Source organism: Choloepus didactylus, chromosome 23, assembly GCF_015220235.1.
Source record: "Choloepus didactylus isolate mChoDid1 chromosome 23, mChoDid1.pri, whole genome shotgun sequence".
In the NCBI taxonomy this organism is placed as follows: domain Eukaryota; kingdom Metazoa; phylum Chordata; class Mammalia; order Pilosa; family Megalonychidae; genus Choloepus; species Choloepus didactylus.
In genome coordinates, this window is record NC_051329.1 from 22,685,954 (window position 1) to 22,706,395 (window position 20,442).

General features: G+C 50.5%; 1 protein-coding gene across 5 annotated transcripts in view; it reads left to right on the forward strand.

The window, feature by feature from the left end:
- The window catches only part of KIAA1671 (KIAA1671 ortholog), a 205,564-nt gene that overhangs the window by 84,900 nt on the left and 100,222 nt on the right, over positions 1-20,442 (forward strand). The window contains exon 1 of one of the 5 annotated variants that reach the window (XM_037817436.1): positions 10,033-10,249. The exons of the other annotated variants lie outside the window; for them this stretch is intronic. Within the exon in view, the coding sequence (XP_037673364.1) occupies positions 10,199-10,249 (51 nt within the window). The 5' untranslated portion in view covers positions 10,033-10,198. Of the gene's footprint in view, positions 1-10,032; positions 10,250-20,442 lie in introns of those variants that run through there. 5 annotated transcript variants of the gene reach the window in all.

Genomic DNA, 20,442 nt, shown 5'->3' on the forward strand with positions numbered 1-20,442 from the left:
GCTAAGAGCCAACACATATCCAGACGCTTGGAGATAAAGACAGAAAGATGTTTGGAGTTGCTGAGAGATGGAGCCCAAAGTTTGCCCTGGAAAAGCTAAGTGAGAACTCACAGATGCTTAAAGAGAAAGCCAGTGGAATCAGAAGCTGAAAGCATCACAATCTGGGAGCAAAGGACCAGCAGACGCCAGCCATGTGCCTTCCCAGCTGACAAAGATGTTCCGGACGCCATCAGCCTTTCTTCAGTGAACGTATTCTCTTGTTGATGCCTTAGTTTGGGCACTTGTATGGCCTTAGGACTATAAACTTGTGAACTAATAAATCCCCTTTATAAAAGCCCATCCGTTCCGGGTATATTTGCATTCCAGCAGCTTTAGCAAACTGGAAAAGATGCATATGTTTAACTTTAGTGGATTATGCCAGACAGTTCTCCAGAGTGGTTGTACCAGTTTATACCCCAGCAGTGGTGTGTTAGAGTTCCTTTTGCTGCTGTCCTTGCTAACACCAGGTAGAGCTGGGCCTTTGGTGGGGCGTGATGGTGGCACATCCCTCTTTGCAATGGAATGGGTCTTAATACCCTCTGGCTGTGTTTTTGAGACAACATAAGTTGAGGACTTTTAAGATATGGTAGAAGATCCAGATTCCAGGTCCAGCTCCACCATTTGGAGCCCCAGTTTCTTCTTTTGAAAATGGGAAGAATGCTCACCATCACTGTCGTCACTGTCGGCTCAGTGGATGTGGGATGAATGAAATGCCATGGTGCATGGAAGGGCACTTGGTCTTCTCTGAAGAGCTGTCTGGGTGAGGGTCTCTGATGGAGGGACGTGGGAAGGGTGTGGGTTTGCTCAGTGGGGTGGCGTACATGTTCCCTGGGTCTGAGCTGGGTGGGCACAGAGGGTCAGTGCACTGGAGAGCAGAGGAGGGGACACTGGGATGAGATGGGCAGTGAGGAGGAGGTGGATCCCGAAGGATGGGTTGCTCTGGTGCAAATAAAGAAAGCCGTGGGTATGGTCACAACTTGGTGGGATAAGGGGACAGAGAGCCCAGTTTCTGGGTCTTCGCAGAGTGGTTGATATCCAGGCCTGGACCCTTCCAGCTCAGGAATCCAGCAGCTGCTCTGCCACCGGCTGCGTCAGCCAGCACCCCAGGAATCCTGGGGTCTGAACATCCGATCACCTTTGCCCAGGTGGCCCCACCCACCACCTGCTTAGCAAGGGTGGAAAATGGGCTTTATCTGAAGTGGTACAATGTGTTGAAAAGGACTCTGGGACCAAATTTAGGCTCAGGGAGAGGTGATATTGTAATTGATTAGTGATGTCTGCCATGAGCATGGGTCAGGAAGGATGGAGATGTGAGTGTGAAATATTTGCCAACCCTGGTATAGAAGTATGTGTTGACACACATACACTCACACACACACACGCAGGAGTTGCTTTGGAAGATTTTATTTATGATTTTCTAAATTTCAGAAATACTCCAAGAGCTCTTGCTCCAGAGTTTATTGTATCTGTGTTTCAACCACCCAAGGCCTTTTTTTTTTTTTTTTTTTCTTAAGCTATTTCTAAATTTCTTCATGGCTCTTTCCAAATATCTTCCTAGCTCTGAAGCAGTGCTTTTCCTCTAGGATAGTGGTTCTCAGACTTTGCTTCATGGTAGAATCACTCTTGGAGCTTTTCAAAACCCCGATGCCCAGACTGCACTCTAACCAATTAAATCAGAATGTCTGGAGGTGGGGCTGGGCATCAGTATTTTTAAAAAGTAGACTATTTTTTAGAACAGATTTAGATTTTGAGAAGATATTATAAAGAGTTCCTATATATCCAATGCCCAGTTCCCTTTGTTATTAACATCTTACATTATTATGGTACATTTGTTAGAATCAGTGAATCAATATTGATGTATTATTATTGACAAAAGTTCATACCATATTCAGATTTCCTTTGTTTTTACCTAATGTCCATTTTCTGTTCCAGAATCTCATCTTCCCATCCAGTGTCCCATATTATATTTAGTCGTCACTGACACTCAGTGATGTATAGTTTTCCATTGTCTTTCTATCCACTCACCACCCCCCATCCCTCCAGCCCTCCTCAAACAACTACTAATCTACTTTCTTTTTCCTATTCTGGAAATTTCATATAAATGGAAACATTCAATAGGTGGCTTTTGTATCTGGCTTCTTTCACTTAGCATAATGATTTCAAGGCTCATCCATCTTGTATGGATGTATCAGAACTTCATTTAAAAATTTTTTTGCTGAATTCTCCCATTGTGTAGATATATGGCTATTCTATTTTGTTCATCCGTTGGTGGATATTTGTGTTGTTTCCACTTTTTGGTATTATGAATACCCCCGTCGTTTTCATAATCCCAATCTACTGCTTAAATGTCTCCACCATTCTAACTTCCTTTCTTTTCTGTCTCCTCCAAGAAAGGAGAATTGCAGCGTTCTTGACTTTCTTGCTCACTTCCATTGCTGTCAGTACTTAGAACAATGTTTTGCTTCAGAGAAGATCATTATTCAATTCAACATAAATATATGTTGAATGAGTGAGCGAGTACAGCCGAATAGTGGAGGCAGATGTGTGCACAGCTAACTAACCTGATGCAGGAGGCCATTACTAGTTGGTTCTCCCTTGGCTTGGTTGCAGGGCAGCAAGGAAATCTCAAGGTACCATTTAAAATGGGTCTTGGCAGGTGAGTAGAAGGTGGCCAGGTAGACAGAGGCAAAAAATGGCATCCCAGGGAGAAGGACCAGCCCAAGCAGGCACTGGGAGCCTCTGTAGCTTGTGTTGCAGCAGTGATTTGTTGTCCTGCCAGATAACTGCTCCAGGAACTGACCTCCTCTCTGCCCCATTCCCCTACTCTTCACCCCAGTGCTCTCCAGGTGGCCCCGTATCACAGGGGCAAAGAGGAGGACTTGGAGGGAAAATGGATAATTTAGTTGAAGGAGAAGGCTTCAAGGATCAAGAGTCTGGCTCCAAACTGCCCTCAGAAGTCTCCCTAAATGTCAGGCCTCAGACAAATGCATGCTGGCCACCTTGGGGTTTTTGAATCCAGATTTGCAGGCCCCAGATGTCAGAGAGGAATGGGGATTCAGTGATAAATGGGGAAAGGATATACCCCTGTATCCAGCCCATCCCCACCTGAAGTAGCTGGATCATCAAATTTTTCAAGCAAAACTGGCGTCCTTAATTTTAATGTGAAATTTACAATTTTTATCTGTTGGAACAAAAAAATTATTTTTTTAGATTTAGACACTGGTGCGGGCAGGTGGGTGGGTCTGGCCACACCCAGATGCCTTCAGTGAACACTTCAGGTCTTGGAGATCTTGTTTCATGCACCTGATCTCTCTGACTCTTTGCCACAACTCCCACGGGGAGACTGAGGCTTGGGGAAGTGAAGTGATGGCCACAGTTGGCAGGTGCCAGGGCTAGCCCTCAATCCAGGGCAGCCAGGCTCTAGTGGAAGCGTCCACATTCCCACTGCATTGGAAGTGATCAAGTGCTCTTTTGTGGGGTGGTGTGGGGGGGTGGGCTGGGTGCGAGTTTCCCGCCTTTCCCCCATCCCACCTTCCAGATTAAAGAAGGTGAAGCTTTCTGTGTGCAATACTCAAAAGTGACCACCAGAGGGCAGGATGGAGGCAATCTGGGTTCAATATTTAGTTTTTATTATTTTTAACTTCTGAAACCTCAAAAAGTCAAGTTTTCTGTGGCCATTCAGGCCTTTTTTTTATGCATGCCACTGGTTTGGGTACTTGTTCCACTCAGCTCCGTTCCCTTTCAGACCCCTGGTTAGTTTCCATCTCTGCAGCTCTGACTGCCCCATTTATTTTCACTGATTATGTTTCTTCTCTGAAAAAATTATTTGTGTGTGCGTGTGTGAGGGGGTGGTAACCTGAAATGAAAGACCTATGAATATAGAAATAGCATCTCTGACTGAAGCATACGTATTTACAGAGACGCTGACTCTTCTGCTTGAATTCAGGGTGTCTGGAAAAGGGAAACATTTTGTCATATTTCAAGCTTCAGTTCCATGACACCTCCACTAAGGAGCCCTCCTGGATTGCATCCTTTCCTGTGACTGCTCCATTTCAGGCCCTGGAGCCTCCGGTGCTGTAATTCATTCCCAAGTGCTTTTCCCCATAGACTGTGAGCTCCCCGAGGGCAAGAATCCTGCCACGCTGAGCCTCATTCAGTGTCCCCAATGCTCAGCTCGCAGTCCTCCAGGCTTTCACTGATTGAGCACTTGCAGTCAGCCCTGGGAGGGATGAATTTGTTGTCGTTATCAGCCTCATTTGACATCTGAAGAAACTGAGGCTCAAAGAAGCAGGTTGTTCACAGTGACATCATGTGGCAGGACCAGAGTTGAGATTTGAACTTGAGACTGAATGCGAACCCCTGCTCCCACCTGCCTCCCTGCCCAGTTCCTTGCAGGTGCTGACATTCATTCCCTAGGGCTCCCATCACAGATGACCACCAACCAGGTGGCTGAAAACAAAGGAAACATTCTCTCACAGTTCGGGAGCCCAGAAGTCTGAACTCCAGGTGAGGGCAGGGTGGGTTCCTTCTGGAGGCCCCAGGGTAGTGGCCAGCAGTCTTTGGCTTGTGTCTGCATCACTCCAGTCTCTGCCTCTCCCTGTCCCTGTGCCTTCTCCTCTTCTCTCTCATAAGGACAGCATCACTGGGGTCAGGGCCCACCTGGAAAATCCAGGATTATCTTGAGATCCTTAATTTAATGACATCTGCAAAGTCCCTTTCTCCAAATAAGATCACGTTCACAGGTTCCAGGTAGACATATCTTTGGGTGGTGGTGAGAACCATTTAACTCCCTACAGAGTTCCACTGAGGTTTGATAAATTAGTGGGGAGAGAGTTCTCCGGAAGGGCTCAGGCCCTGCAGGCCACACACGTTCCCACCACATGCCTTTTTCTCCCACGGTTCCCTCCTCCCTTGGTTCTTGGTGTGGCTGCCCCTTCCTCTTCCTCCTCCACTTTTTTCTCCTTCCTTCTCCCACCCCTTCTTCGATAGTTTATTGAGGCCTAATACTATAGAATTCACCTGTTTTAAATGTACGATTTAATAATTTTTAGTAAATTTGCAGAATTGCACAACTGTCACCGCTGTCTAATTCCAGAATATTTTCATCACCCTAGAAAGAAAATCTGTACTGATTAGCAGTCACCCCTCAGCCCCCAGCAACCACTAATCCACTTTCTGCCTCTTTAAATTTGCCTTTTCTGGACATTGCCTATACACACCCTATACATTTTCTGTAAATACAGTATGTGTTTTTTTGGTGTCCGGCCTCTTTCCCGTGTGTTATAGCGTGCACCAGTACTTCGGTCCTTTGTGTTGGGCTGGCTCCTTCTTACCATTCGATCCTGTCTTCCTGGACCCAGTCGCCCCCGTCTGCTCCTACACATGGCAGATGGAGAACCAGTCAGGGCCCAGGAGGCAGCGGCCAGACCAGGCTGGGGACTGAGGGGCTGAAAAGTATTCTCCTTTTTTTGTTTTACTTCCCAGTTGTGTTTTAAGTGATTTCAGTCATCCTGCAGTGGATAACATCCTTCAGGCCCCGTGGGTTGGCTCCACCCCTGAGATGGAATCAGAGGTGCCTGGCTTGGAGGGCTTCCTGGAGGAGGCACCATTTGCATTGGGCTTGAAAGATGGTTGAATTTCCACAGAGGGAAAGGGCATTCCAGTTAGAGGCCCTGCCTGAGCAAAGGCAGGGAGATGAGGATCCATGCATGGTTGAGGACTGGGTTTGGCTCGAATAGGTTGAGGCCATAAGGCGAAGAACATTGAAGGCTGAGCCAAGAAGCAGAGCTGCTGGCCATGGGTATACCCTGATGGCTGATGGGCCTGCAGGGGTCGAGCAGACTCCTCCGGCTGTCTCAGGTGGGGCTGCGTGGGCACCATTCTGGCCCGCAGAAGGTGTGCTGGGCATGTGTGATGAACGATTGTCTGCCTGGGTTCCTAGAGGGTCATAAATTCCGATGTCTGCAAGGGTCAGAGAAGAGTCTGTGCCCTGGCCGTGGGACATGGGGCAAATGGGGCCAAGCCAGTCCCCAGGCAGCCTCTGTGCAGTTCCTACCAGTCCCCACACAGGAATGCAAGCCTATGGGCCAGGGCGTCTCATTTCTCTGAGGAAGCCGGAAATCTTCATTGTTACATGAAATTCCTCTGATGTTTAAATGTCAGCCACAAATTCAAATAAATAAAATAGTGCACCTCTCCTCTCCCCTCCCCTTCCCCCAAAAACCCAACACCCAAACAACCAGTCATGCTTGTTTTCCTTGAATGCTGATGTGAATTTTAACAACCCCAATCTTCTTTGCCTGTGAGAGATTTCTGCTACAAGCTAAGCACTTGCAGTCGATTTACATTATTGTTTGTACAGTCTTTCCTGAATGAATGAATGAATGAATGAATGACATCAATACAAATTGCCTGAAGACCTGCTGTGGCCAGGTGTGGTCCTTGGAGCTGTGAGCGAGGGATGGAAGAGGATTTGCAAGGATGAGGGATGTTTCACCGGAGCAGGTGGCTTGGGAGGCCTGTGGCTGGGGGCCCTGCTTTCTTTAGCCCGGGTTGGTGCTGCTGGAGGGGGCACAGGTGCTTCGATTTGGGCCAGAGGCCCCAATGGGGTGGGCCTACACCAGGTAAAGAGGAAGGGGGCGGGATGTATCAGTTTCGTTTGGCTGCTGTAACAAATGACCCCTCACTTGGTGGCTCTGAACAGTGGAAATGTATTCTTTCACCGTTCTGGAGGTTGGAAGTTCAAAACCAAGGTGAGAGCAGGGCCACGGTCCCTCCGGCGGCTCCAGGGGAGAATCCATCCCACGTTCTTCCAGCTTCCAGGGGCTCCAGGTGTTGCTTGGCTTGTGGCCACGTCGCTCCAGTCTCTGTCTCTGTCTCCACACGAGTGCCTGCCTCTCTCTGTCTCTTAGAAGGCTACTCGTTGTGGATTCAGGGCCCCCTGTGTGATATCCTTAACTTCGTTGCATCTATAGAGACCCTTTGAGGCCTCGTGCCCACATCCCAGGATGTGCACTCACCAGTCCACCCCTGAAGGGGGGAGGTTGCTTTGGACTGAGAAACAGCGAGGCTCAGAGATGCCCAGAGGGGCTGGGGTGCAGGGGAGGGGGTGGTCGGGGAGGGTGGCAGGGGCCTCGGGGACCCCCTGAGCAGTGTGGACTTTCTCCCAAGCGTGATGGGGAGCCAGGCATCCCAAGCGCAGGGAGTGGTGGGGCCTGGGTCAGCTTTGTGCTTGTGGGCGGCTCCCTGGCCCGATGGAGAAGGGTCCCTGGGGGAGACCACAGGGGTGTATCAGTGCCCGCCCTGCAGTCCTCATGTGGGCCCCAGAGCAGAACGAGTCCAGCAAGAACCCACGTCTATGCTTGCAGAGCCAGATGGGCTGTATGGGGGGAGGCCGGGCACACTCCACTGCCAGCTCCCCATTCCCGGGCTCTGCTGCCTGGGCTATGGGGCCAGTGGTGGCCGACTGGATGGAGCTGGTGCATGGGGACTGGGTGGGGCTCCTCCTGGCCTGGGGTCGGGGGAGGTGGGAGCCATCTGGGGCTGGCAGATGGGGCTGCTGGGCTCCCCGTTTATGGTCCTGCCCACCCCACCCTCCTCGTCTCAGGTTCACCCTGCCTCCATCTTGGACTTGCTGCGTCTGGCAATTTTCTCTTTATTCTTCATGCCCCAGCCCCGTCTCCGTCATCGTCTCTTTGGCTCTCTGCCTCTCTTCATGTCACCTCCCTCCAGCTTTCTCCCAACTGTGCTCTGTTCTCTTCGTCCTCAACTCCCTCTCATGCCATCTGTCTCGCTCACTCGCTCCAACTTCCTTTGAGTTTGTTCCTTTTCCTGCCTGTTTCTCTGTCCATCTTGGCTCCATGTGCTGGATGTTTTTCTCTCAGCACCCTTTTTTCTCTTCTCCCTTCCCTGCCTCTCCCCTCTCTCCCTCTTTCTTCTGTCCTGTTCTCCCTCCCTCTATATTTCCCGTCCTGGTGTCTCCTTGGCCCCTCCACCTTGTGCCTCTCTGGCCTGCTGCTTTCTGCTCCCTCCATCCTCCACCTGCCGTCTCTTCTGAGCCTCTGAGGCCACGTCTGCTTCTCTCCTCATCCCTGCATCTCGCCCTGGCTCTCACGCTCTCCAGCCCTTCCATCCCATTGCTTTCTTCTCAGGCCATTTGGGGCTCAGTAATCAACAGCAGCCTCCCCGCTCACATTGGCCCTGTCGGCTACAAGGGGAGGGCCCCAGGAGGCTCCTGTTGGCAGGCGCTGGTTGGGAAGCCATTGCTAACCTCAACGTCCGCCTCTTCTGAGGGCCGTCAGCGTGCTGGTCAGCAGGGGCTGCATTTCCAGCTCCAGTAGCAGGGCCTGCGACCCAGGCTCCACTGTCATCCAGTCAGTCTGCAAGGACCAAAACCCCAGCTACCCCAACAGGCAATGGGGCCTGACCTTCAGGCTGTACCAACCAGCTGGGCAGTAAGCAGGGCCCCTGGTGGTGCCATCAGCTGTGCCATTAGCTGGGGCCAGTCTTCCACCGACTATCATCAGTCGGCCAGCAGCGGGGACCCGGCGCCTGCTGGATGTGGGTGCCAAGAATCGAGAATCAATGAAGCCCCAGGACAGCTCTGAAGAGCTTTGAAGTCCACCCCGTGGTTTCCTCAGCTGCCAAGCTCAGCCCTCCCCGCTCTGTTGTCCAGCTGGGTTTCCTGTTTGCTGCTCTGCCCAAAGTTGGGTTGTGCAGCACAGATGGGGCCTGGGGTGTCTGGGTGGGTGCACGGGTGGGGCAGAGCTTCGGCTGGGAGGTGGGGGCTTGCTCTGAGCTCCGGCTGGCAGGTGCCATCCTGCCGGCCTCCCTCCCTGCTTCTCTCCCCTCTCAGGAGTGGGAAACCCTGCCCTGCCTCAAAATCAGGCCCTCATTTATTGAGCGCTCACTGAGTGCCAGTCTCTGGATTATAGCCTCAGCTTATGGGGAGGGGGTATTGAGTGGGGGACGCCGGGGTCCGACAGGCCTGGTTTTGAACTGCTGCCTCCCTGTGTAATTTCTGGGTAACCTGGGGCAGCTCTCTTTTCTTCTCTGAGCTTCAGTTTCTTCATGAGGACAGTGGAGATAATCTTACCTCCTCCATGATATTATTGTGAGAACTAAACTGAATGTAGTAGTATTATCCTGCTTCACTGAATTCTCAAATAATCCATCCCAGTTTACAGAAGGGACAACTGAGGCTGAGAGAGGTGGAGTGACTTGCCAAGGTCATGCTCTTTTGAAGGAAACATCTGAGAAATATTGCCTTGGGTTGGCGTTAGGTGCATGGTGGTGCTGTAATTTGCCATTTTAGTTCCTGAGAATTGGTGCTCCCACCCCCACCCCATGCCATGTGGCTGGCAGATGGTGTCTCTGGGAGCCTCTCTCCCTGCTCCTCCATACCGGGCAGGCCACCCACAGCAGTGGACAGAACCTAGGACTCATGGCTGGGAGGCCTGAGTTCCAGTCTTGGTTCAGTTACCAACTTGCTGTGTGACCTTGGACAAGTCACTTGCCCTCTCTGGACCTTGGTTTGCCCCTCTGTGAAATGAGGACAACCAAGCCCTCCTTCCAGGGCTACTAGAAGCTAAACTGGGGTCAGAAAGAGCTTGATTAATGTCAGGAGGGACTGTGAACAGATAGGATCCTGTGTTAATTTACTTCCTTTCCCTGTAAGAAGTGGTGGGGCCTCCCTGCTGGCATGTGGTTTAGGGGACACAGATTCACACACAGACACATACACATGTCACAAAACACATACACTTACTTATTCACCCCCACACACTCACACTTATACCACACACACTGACATGCATGCTCTCACACACACACCACACACATTGATGTAAACTCGTACACACACACTCATGCACACAGACACACACTTGCACACACACACATATCGGCTGGATGAGCCTCCAGAGACGCCCTGGGCAGGGCTCACGTGACCCCAGCAGCAGGTCTCCGTCTCCCAGCGGCCGTGGCGGTCAGTGGGGCTGTCCCTCCACTCGCCTGGTCAGACGCCGGCCCCTGAATGATTCATGCCGCCTTGAACTTGACTCCCCCAGCGCGCCAGGCGGTATGGGAATAAGAACCGCCCCCTCCAGAGGAAAACTGGAAGCGTGCACGAGGCTGGCGGCACAACCCCTGGCTGCCAGCAATGGAGTACTATTACTGCCCCAGCTTGCTGAAACTCCTGCGGTACCTCTGGGTGAGTGCAGACACACAGACTGTCTATTTTGCTTCCTCTTCTCCTTCCGGGCAGGCCAGGTCTGCTGTCTGTCTGTCCCTGGGTGGTGGTGGTTCCGTTTTCTCTAAGACGCGGTGGTTGTTACAAGGCGTAGGGCGTATTGGGGAGAGGGATAAAGGGATCTTGTTGGGGAGTCAGAGCAGGCTTGTGGAAAGAGCAGGAAGTTTTGAGCTGAAACGCAGCTCACGGTTCACAGGCAGAAGTGGACTTTCTTCCTGTCCTCGGGGAAGAAAAACGAGGCCAGTGTTAGTGAGTTTTTCCAAAAGTGACATTTCTCTGATATAAAGGACTCTTCTTTCTTTTGAAATTATATCCCTCCTACCTTTGTGTGTGTGTGTCACAATGTTCTCTCTTTTGTGAGATGAAAGGAATAGTAGATTTAGTTTTCCCTTCAACGAACTTACTAAGCCAAATTAAAAACATTGAGTTCCTAGCTCCATTTAACAGGGAAGAAACCCCAAAACTTTTTCTGGTGAGATGTCAAAGTCGGGGACCCAAGCAGAAGCACTTTTCAGGTCTGGTTTTGATTCCTGGCTCTGAGGCTAACCTGCTGTGTGTTCCTGGGCAAGTCACTTCCCCTCTCTGGGCCTCCGTTTCCTCACTGTGCAACTAAGGGGTGGGTGTCAGTGACTGGGTCATGTGACACTCATCAGGGCTCTGTGAACAGAGGGTCTTGGCGGGGAATTGTCATGGGTGGGTCTTGGAGTTTTCCAGAACATTTGCTACTGTGTTGAGAATGCCCAGAAGGGAAAAATCTTGGGAAATATTATTTTTCCCCCTGCTGAATGTTTGCAAATACTTCAGATGCCTTCTCACCCAGGGAACTTTCCGGAGCTCTAAAAATAAGACTTTAGCCAAATTGTGCCCTGCAGCCTCCTTTCCCCCAGTGACTCTTCCTGGTCCATATCCTTTGATTTGGACATTTGAACATTTTCATATGTGCAACATTTCTTGATTTATTTTAGTTTTGGTTTTTTGACAAGCAAATCATACACAGACATGGCAGAAAACTTGGAAAATCCAGGAACACAAGGAAGAAAGTAAACCACCTGTAATCATTTGTATTTTTGAAATCTGCCATCCGCAGGGACCTGTGCCCTTGAGGTCTGGCTGTGTGTTGGGCTCTGGGCTCAGTGTTGGGGTTGCAGAGGTGACCAAGAGTCAGTCTGGGGCCCCCGGACTTGGTGTGGGTGCTGGGCATCTCAACAAATGGCAACAATCCTATGCTTATGCAACAAACACTTACCAAAAAGCAATTGCAAAGTAGCATCAGATCCTTGAATACAGGGGAGAACGAGACACACGTGGTACCCTAATCTTGTGGAGCTTCTAGTCTGGTGGGATCCTGTACAAGGAATTGGAAGAAAGGGCACATATGTGCTACAGTTGGGTGGTGCACAGTGTATTTATGGGTCGTAGCTCACCCCGACAGTTGGGACTCCAGGAGAGCCTCCCCAAGGAACCCAAGCCCTGGAGGGTAAGTAGGAGTTGGCAGGTGTTGCTAGGGAGGGTCTAGGGAAGGGTGTGCCTGGCAGAGGGAACAGCATGTGCAAAGGGCTGGGGTGGGCATGAGAAGGAGCAAGAGCACACAGTAGGTCCATGGCAGGCTCAAGAAACTGGCTGAGAGTGAGAAGGAAGGGGCGGACAGGGCACTCAACCTCAACAGAGGCAGCGTTGTGTGGTGGACAGACACAGCTCCTCGCTTGACTTTGCCCCAATCCTCCATGTGACCTTGGGCCTTGGTTTCCCCATCTGGATCATAAGGAGGTGGTGGGGAGGTGGTTTAGAAGGTCTTTTCCAGATTGATGCCAAGAGATTTCTGCTTGGCCACCCAGACCCCTGTGGGTGACCACGTCCTGGAGTATTGAGGAACCACGCGGGCTCACCCCCAGCTTTGCCAATGACCCACCACTCTTCTGCCACTCCAAGTCGCCAAAGACAGCGACTGATGTAACCGGACCAGGGTCTTAGATTAGCCCTTTGTGTCTGGAACATAAAGCCGGAAACTCTTGCTTGTTAAGCTCCCAGGGAAGCTCGGGAATGTGGAACAACCACCGGCTTTGGACCTGGATTGCAACAAAGCCAGGTGGTCTTGGACAGCCTACGTCACCTCCCGGAACCTCAGCTTCCCCTTCTGCACAATGGGAAGATCCCACCTTCCCCATTTGCTTGCTGGGACAATTCGTGTGAAACCTTTACCTTATTTCTGAAACGTAGAAGCTGTTCAACAAATGTTAGTTCTTCTTTCCCAGGAAGACAACATCAGGTTCAGAGTAAGTGGCTAAACGCAGACCTTCACAAGGGTCCAAGTAGAGGGCAGGTGGACCTGCCCACCCCCATTTTATTTTCATATAGTTGAGCATCATTCATTCATCTTGCCATTCATTCATTGTTTCCCTCAGGTCTCTGCTCGATGTTCCCTCTTCTTGAGATCTTCCTTGACCACTGTCAAAAACAGTGCCCCTCACCAACTTCTCTTGTCCCAGAGCCCCCATTTGTTTAACAAACATTTTATCTTAGAATTGTTGTTAGATTTACAGAAAGTAGCAAAGCCAGAGTGCCTGTGTGCCTTTCTCCCAGGTTCCCCTAGTGTCCCCTGATATCTTAGCCTAACCGTGGTAGATTTGTCCAATGGAAAGAGTGATTAACACATAACTGTGTAATTAAGGAGTAATTAGCTCCAGCCTTTATTCCAGAGGTTCTCATCCAGGGGTGGTGTTGCCCCCCAGGGGATATACGTATTAAGTTGTCACAAAGGTGGGGGGGGTGCTACTGGCACCTTGTGGGTGGCGGCCGCTCTATATCCCACAGTGCACAGGATGGCCCACACCCCACCCCACTACAAAGAATGATCCAGCCCCAAAAGGTCAATAGCACCCAGGCTGAGAGACCCTGCTTTATTCAGATTTCATCTGATTCTCCACTAATGTTCTTTTTCTGTTCTAGGATCCAATCCAGGATCCCCATTGCATTTTGCCACCCTAACTTTTATCCCTAGCAGAGCCTCATGGGGAGTGAGTGAATGAATGCCAAATATACCCATTTTATGTGTTCCCACTGATAACAGGAACGTCTGCCTCTGCCTCATTTAAAAACACTTTGTAAACGTGACATTTAATGGCCCCTCTTTATTCCTGCTTGCCGTTCAGCCTTGATTTATTAAGCCAGTCCCCTGTGGTTGGACACTTAGGTTGCTTCCGGATCTTCATAATTATGTGCCACTCGGTGATAAACGTCCTCAGTCTCACATCTTTATGCTCATTTCAGGTTATTTCCTAAGTCAGTTTCTTAGAAGTCGGGCCAAGCATGGGCTGCAGCAGCTTTCTTTAAAGTCTTCATTTGTTGGTGGGACGTCGGTGGCTTCCTGTTTCTGGCTGGGTGCTCCATGCTGCTGCCTTTTGCTTCTGGGGACAGGGAGAAACCACCCTCCCGTGAAGCCCCTGCGGCTGGCCCCATGTCAGCTGCAGAGTGGGGGAGGGAGATGAAGTTTCTGTTTCAAGTCATTAGTAACTAGAGCTGATGACGGTGGCTGCCACGTCTGTTTTGGGTTATTTAATTTCCTCTGTGGCTGAGATAACCTAGCCGGGCCATCCCAAGGCCTCTGATCTTGTTGGGCTGTCAGCTTGGATCCGGTGGTTTGCATTGTCAGTGACAACAATAGCAATAATAAGAAATACAGCCACCACCACCACCACCCTCCTCATTGAGCCCTGACAACATCCAGAGCCTGTGCTAACATTCATGGGTGTTTCATTGTATCCTCCAAGAACCTATGGGGAGATTATCCCCATTTTGCAGTTAGGAAAACTGAGGCCCAGAAAAGTTAAGTAGTTCATCCCAGTTCCCCAAGCGAAGAAGTGCCAGAGCCTGTGTTTGAACCTGAGTCTCTTCCTGAGCCTAATCTTCTCATCTCTCACATGGGGAAACTGAGGCCCACGGGGTTGAGGTGTCTTGCTGGCCAACAGGCAACTCTTTATTCGTGTCAAGCTTTGCATGGTGGAGGATTATAAAGAGTGTTGTGCTGGGCCGAGCTGGACTCTGGAAGGAGAAGGCTCTGGCTTGGAATCCCAGCTCAGCCTCTCACTGGCTGGGTGATTTTGACAAGTCACGTCACCGCTCTGTGCCTCAGTTTCCCCATCTGCAGGACCGTGGGGATTAAGATAAGGGTCATTAATGTCCTTAGAACAGGGCTGGACTTAGAATGGGTGCTCAGTGCCTAGATTGGGTTTTGGGGGTTGGGCTCTGATATAGTGGCAGAGACTCCCCCAGGCTTTGCCAGATGCCCCACGAGGCTGCCCCGGGAGCCTGTGAGGCTGACATGCAACTGGCTTCCTCTCCACTACGTCACCCACAGTAGCGGTTGCTGCTCAGAGCACAGCGGGGAGCTGCTGATGCATCTGAGTAGCTTTGAAGCTGCAGGAGCCTGTGGGGTGTGAGCTCTGGCAGGGGCTTCTGGCAGCTTCTTCAGGAAGACACCACACAGCATGGAGCCCGAAACGAAAGACCATCTCCCCTTGCTGCTGGTTGTGTGTCCCTTGCCTACCCCTTTTAGAAACCTCCTTGCCAGGATCTGTGGTTTGAGAGGCTCCATCTCCATGGAATGATGAAAAAAACCACTTGGTTTTTTTGTGTGTTCCAAGTTCACCCTCCCAAGTTTGTTTGACTCCATGACCAGAGTTTCTGATGGAAAATGTCTAAACATAGTCAGTCTGTCTCTCCTCCCCAACCCCACAGAGTTTCTTGCTGTTTGCTTACTCAGCTATATCCCTTGCTCTGTCATTGCCTCCACAGATAGTAATGATAACAATAGCAGTAACTAGTACAACAACCTGCCTTGCTCTCTGATACTCTAAGCACTTCGGCAGGTGGCATCTCGACAGCCCAAGAGGTAGATATTATTGTTCCCATTGTACAGATGGGAAAACCAAGGTGCCGAGAGGTTAAGTAACTGCCCGACATGAAAGGGCCAGGGAGGAGCAGAGCTGGGTCTGAGCTTGAGATGTCCGGCCCCAAGGCTTGGTCACTGCACTCGGCTTGGGCAGGAGAGTCACCCACCCCGTCCACCGCTGTGTCACCAGCCCCGGCGCAGGGCCTGGCACGTAGTAAGCATCAGTCAGCTCATTGGCCAAGGCCCTTATAGGGATTAAGCGGCTGTGAGCTTTAGCTCCTATGTGCTCCAAAAGCAACTGCCATTCGTATTAGTAGTAGCTCCTGAATCGGGGCCTTGGCAGCCACTTTGTTCACACTAAGGCTCTGGTTTGGCTTCACAAAGTTTGTGGCTGAAATAGAAGAACTATTTTTGTGCTGTTTGAGTTGGGCTTGAGGTTTGGGCCACGAGACTGTGTGTCATGAGAATTTTTATGTCCAACTCGGGGCGGGGGAGGAGGGGGCCTATTTGGGGCCCCATGCAGAGCAGGGAAGATGACGGCCTGGGAACCAAGCGCCCCTGCCTTCTCGTCCCCAGGGAAATCTCTCACCCTCCCAGAAATTCGGTTTTGCCACCTGTAGAGTGGGGATAAGGAGAGTGTGTCCCTCGTGGGCCGTGCTGAGGACCCAGTGAGGCAGTGTGGGCAGAGCCTGGTGCACAGTAGGTGCTGGCTGAGCCCCAGCAGCCGACGCTTGTGCTAGACGCCTAATGGGCCCTCAGTTCTATTCAGTTAAACACAAATCTACTGAGGGTCTGCTCTGTGCCAGGCCCTGGTCTAAGTGCTCGGGATGTATCAGCGAACAAGGTGGTCAAAGACCCCTGCTGTGGGGAATAACATTCTGGGGGGGCGGGGTGTGGGGGTGAGGTTCAGCCATTAAACAAGGACATGATAAAGAACATTATATAATGTGTCAGGAAGTGGGGAGTGCTTTGGAAAGAAGGAAAGGAAGCAGCAGTTGGGGGCCCAGGAGCACTTGGATGGGCGAGACGGGGACCCAAGAAGGGGGCATTTGAACAGTGGCTTTGAACAAGGGGAGGGAAGAGCCATGAGGTTTGGAGGGAAGAGTGTTCCAGGCAGAGGGAACAGCCAGTGCAAAGGCCCTGAGGTCTGAGTGTATGCAGATGCATTTGTGGAATGGGAAGGAGGCCAGGGTGTCTGGAGCAGGGAGGGCAAGGGGTGGGGGGAGCCGGTGGTGAGGTCAGGGAGGTGACAGGGCCTGAGCCTGCAGCCCCTCAAGGGACTTTGTGCTCTGAGGGCAATGGAGACATAGAGGGTTTGGGTCAGAGTGACACGATCTGCCTTAGGTTCCCCGTGGACACTACATGGGGAATAGACAAAAAGGAGACAAAGGCAGGATTGGGAAGACCAGTGAGGAGCCACTGCAGTTGTCCAACTGGAGGCGATGGCGGTCAAACAGAGGGCTGTGGAGGAGGTGGTGAGATGTGGGAGAATTGAGGTTGAGCCACGGGATATGCTGATGGAGTGGACGTGGGGTGGGAGAGGAGAAAAATCATGATGATGCTGAGGTTTGTGGCCTGACAACTAGAAGGAGTTACCATCAGAAAACTGCAGGCGGAGAGGGTCTCGGGGGGCAGATCAGGACTCAGTTTTGCCCTTGGTGAGTGCGACACCCGGTGTCAACATGAGCTCTGCACCCCTTCCCCGGCCTCGCTTTGCCCATCTGTACAATGGGCAGGGTGATTTCACCCTGCCCATGTCTAGGGATGGATGAGATGCTCAAGTGGGAAGCTTAAAGGGCCTGCCACAAGGATTAAGACCCTGGGTCCAAGCCACAAGATTGTTTAGCTCCTTGGATATTTCCCAGCACTTCTGAGTCCCCAGGAGGAGGCATCCAAAGCCTATGAAGCACAAGCACTATTTCCACAATGGGGGTTATGAGAATTCAGTTGGAGCAACTCCTCTTAGCACATACCTTGGGATGCCCATTCCAGACCCTTCCTTATCGGCCCATCATGGCCCCTCATGGCAGGACCACTGCCCTCCTGTGAGTCCACAGGATCCTTGACTTATATAAAATATACTTTCCCCTTACAAAAAATGAGAAGAGAACCATGTTTTGCTGACAGTTCTCCAGGCCTGGAAGGCCACTCCCTGGTTCTTGGTGGGCCTTGGCCACCCTCCCAGTTGTTGGGAACTTTGTGCTGACCAGCTGAAATGAACCTCATTCTCAGAGGGTGGTCTTTTAGGCCAGCAACCCTTGCTGTCCCTAAGGAGCCGTCGCTGGGTTTCGGACATTCTAGGGCTTGGAGCAGTTAGAAGGGATGTGCCAATACCATGGTTGCTGAAAGGAACAACAAATGCAGAGTGGAGGTTGTGGAGCAGCATGCTTGTGGAAGCCAGGAGGCTGGATGCTATTGCTGTGTGACCCTGAGGCAATTGCTTGCCCTCTCTAGGCCTCAGGTTCTCCACTGGCAAAATGAAGGATTGGAACGGATTCTCCTTAATGTTTCTTGCTGTGCTCAATCCGCCAATTCAAGGGATCCAGTAATGTGCGGGATCTTTGGGGTCAGACAGACCTGGGTTCGACTGCAGACTGTCCCATCCCTGCTGTGTGATTTTGGGCAAGTGGCTTCATGTCTCTGACCCTCAGTTTCCTTATCTGTAAAATGGGGAGTATGTCAGAATCTCATTGTGTGGACCAGCAGAGAGAGCACCTGGTGCATAGTAGGTATCTAATAAGAGGGAGCTGCTATATTTTTAAAATTATTATTCCATTTTCAATAGTTTTATCTGAACCCACGCAGTACAGAGGGCTGCCTGCCTCCCCGGCAGAACCATTTCCTGATGAGACACTAGAGGGCGCCGCTGTTCTAAGAACTCACCTCGATCAGCAGCTGCCATTTTAAGCAGGTGTAGGGCTATACCTTTTACACACCTGAGCGTGTGCAACCCTCTCACCACCCCAGCGAGGCAGGAGATGTGATCATCCCAACAGGCAAGGAGACCAAGTAAAACCTAGCTCTCCCAAGGTCACACAGCGAGGAGGTGCCAGAGCCTGGTTTGTAGGCATGGACTTTTCATGTTAAAGCCGCAGGGTCTTGTTTGTGCTGCCTGAGTCCCAACACCAACCCACCAAGGTTCAAAGAGTCCTGAAAGCTGCATCGTCACCCGGATTAGCCTTGGTGGGAGGACCTAGGCAAGCCCCTGGCCTCTGGTTATGCAGCCAGGAAATGTCCAGTGTCAGGGAGGGAGTATGGTGTCAAGTGCAAATCCCAGGATGCTAGTTCTTAGGGAGCGGCTGTACCCATTTCTGCAGCAAACCTAGCTTCAGAGCCCTGGAAGTGGAGGAATGAAAAGCCTGACGCAGGTGGATGCTTGTTTACTCCTTCATTTTTGTCACAGACCAGCAAAGAGATTTTCCAGAGCTGAAAGGGACACAGACTTGGAATGGAGTAGACACATTGTTTCCATGGTTTCCGTGTTTGAGGACAGAGCCGATGAGTAGGGAGGCAGCCTGGGCTAGCGCGAGAGGGCAGCACTGAACTGGGAGCCGGGATACTCTGGCCGGTCGGCTGTGTGACCTTGTTCCAGCCACTGCCCCTCTCTGGCCCCAGTATCATCTTCTTTGAAATGCAGCCGTTGGCTTGCTTCCAAGGCGACTTGCTGTGCACATAGACTGAGTGTCTGTCTACTCTGGGTGAAGTCTGGAGCTGGGTCCTAAAGCCCAAGTAGGGCAAGAGGGGAAAGGCATTCCCATGGTGGGGCCAGCGTGTGCAGAGGTGGGAGATTTGTGGGTCTCTGTGTTTCTCGCACTGTGCTTGGAGACTGAAGGACACAATATAAATATTTCCTCAAGGGTGGTTGGGTGAGTTGTCAATGAATTTCATCTGAATTATTATGGTTTAAGAAAACTCTTTATGGGTTTAAAAAAAACTGATATTTTACATTGGAATTCTGAGGTAGGGAGGGATGACTTTTTAAACTTTTTGCATTTAAAATTATAATGATATTTTATATTAAACACATTTATATGAAGTCCATCCATATTAACATAATACTATGCTGCAGTTATAATATTAATGTAATAATCTAATAGTGGGAGGTTTTTATTTAGTGATTCCTATGTGCCAGGCATTAGACAAAGCCCTTTATATTACTTCATTGTATCCATATAACAGTCCTGGGAGGGAGACACAATTATCATCCTGTTTTGCTGATGAGGAAACTGAGGCCCAGAGAGGTTAAGCCACTTGCAGAAGATCACACAGCTGGGTTTGAGCCCAGGCTCCCTTGCATTGTGAAGGCCCCTTGGTTCAGGGTAAGGTTCATGGACCCCACCTCTCCCTGGGAGGAGTGTCAAACAATTTGAAACCATGTTTTTAAACCTCCACAGCTAGAAGTAAAATAAATAAAATGTGACTAGTGAACATTTATTGAACGCTTACTGTGTTGCCAGGCACTGGACCAAAGGCTTCTGTGGATGAAGCCATTCAATCCTCCCCCAAACCCCAGGAGGTGGGTAATTGTTACTGTGCCCATTTTGCAGATGAGAAAGGAAGTTATGGTTCTACTTAATTCGCTCATTCATTCAGCCAATATTACTGGCCACCTATTATGTGCCAGTCCCCCCCCAATAGCACCTACTATGTTCAAGACACCACATAAACACAGCAGACATGTTTCCTGCCCTCGGAAAGCTCCTAGGGGTGGAGGAAACCAGGTGCTTAAACCAAAATGACAATTGGAAAATAAGAGGCTCATCAATAGAGAAAAGAAAAACAGAAAAAAAAAAAAAGACTTTGAGTTTTGGTGTGATGCAATTCTCAACCTTCATTTGTGCTATTGCCCAGAACTCTCTGGCTCTCCACCTGGGCCAGGGATCAGAGTCTTTCCTAAACACTGTAGTCATTTAAGCACATCTCCCTGGGGCTGATTCTTGGGGGGTGGTTATTTGCATAATGCAGTATGCCAGTTTGGATATATTAAGTCCCTACAAAAGACATGTTTTAATCCAATCTTGTGGGATATTTGGATTAGGTTGTTTCCATGGAGATGTGTTCACAGAACTGTAGGTGATAATTTTGATTAGATTATTTCCATGGAGGTGTGGCTCCGCTCATTCAGCGTGGGTCTTGATTAGTTAACTGGAGTCCTTTAAAAAGAGCCATCACAGGCCCAGACGCTTACTGATGCTGATGCTTAGACATGCTTGGAGATGCAGACAGAAGGATGTTTAGCTAAGTGATGAAGCCCAGAGTTTGCCCC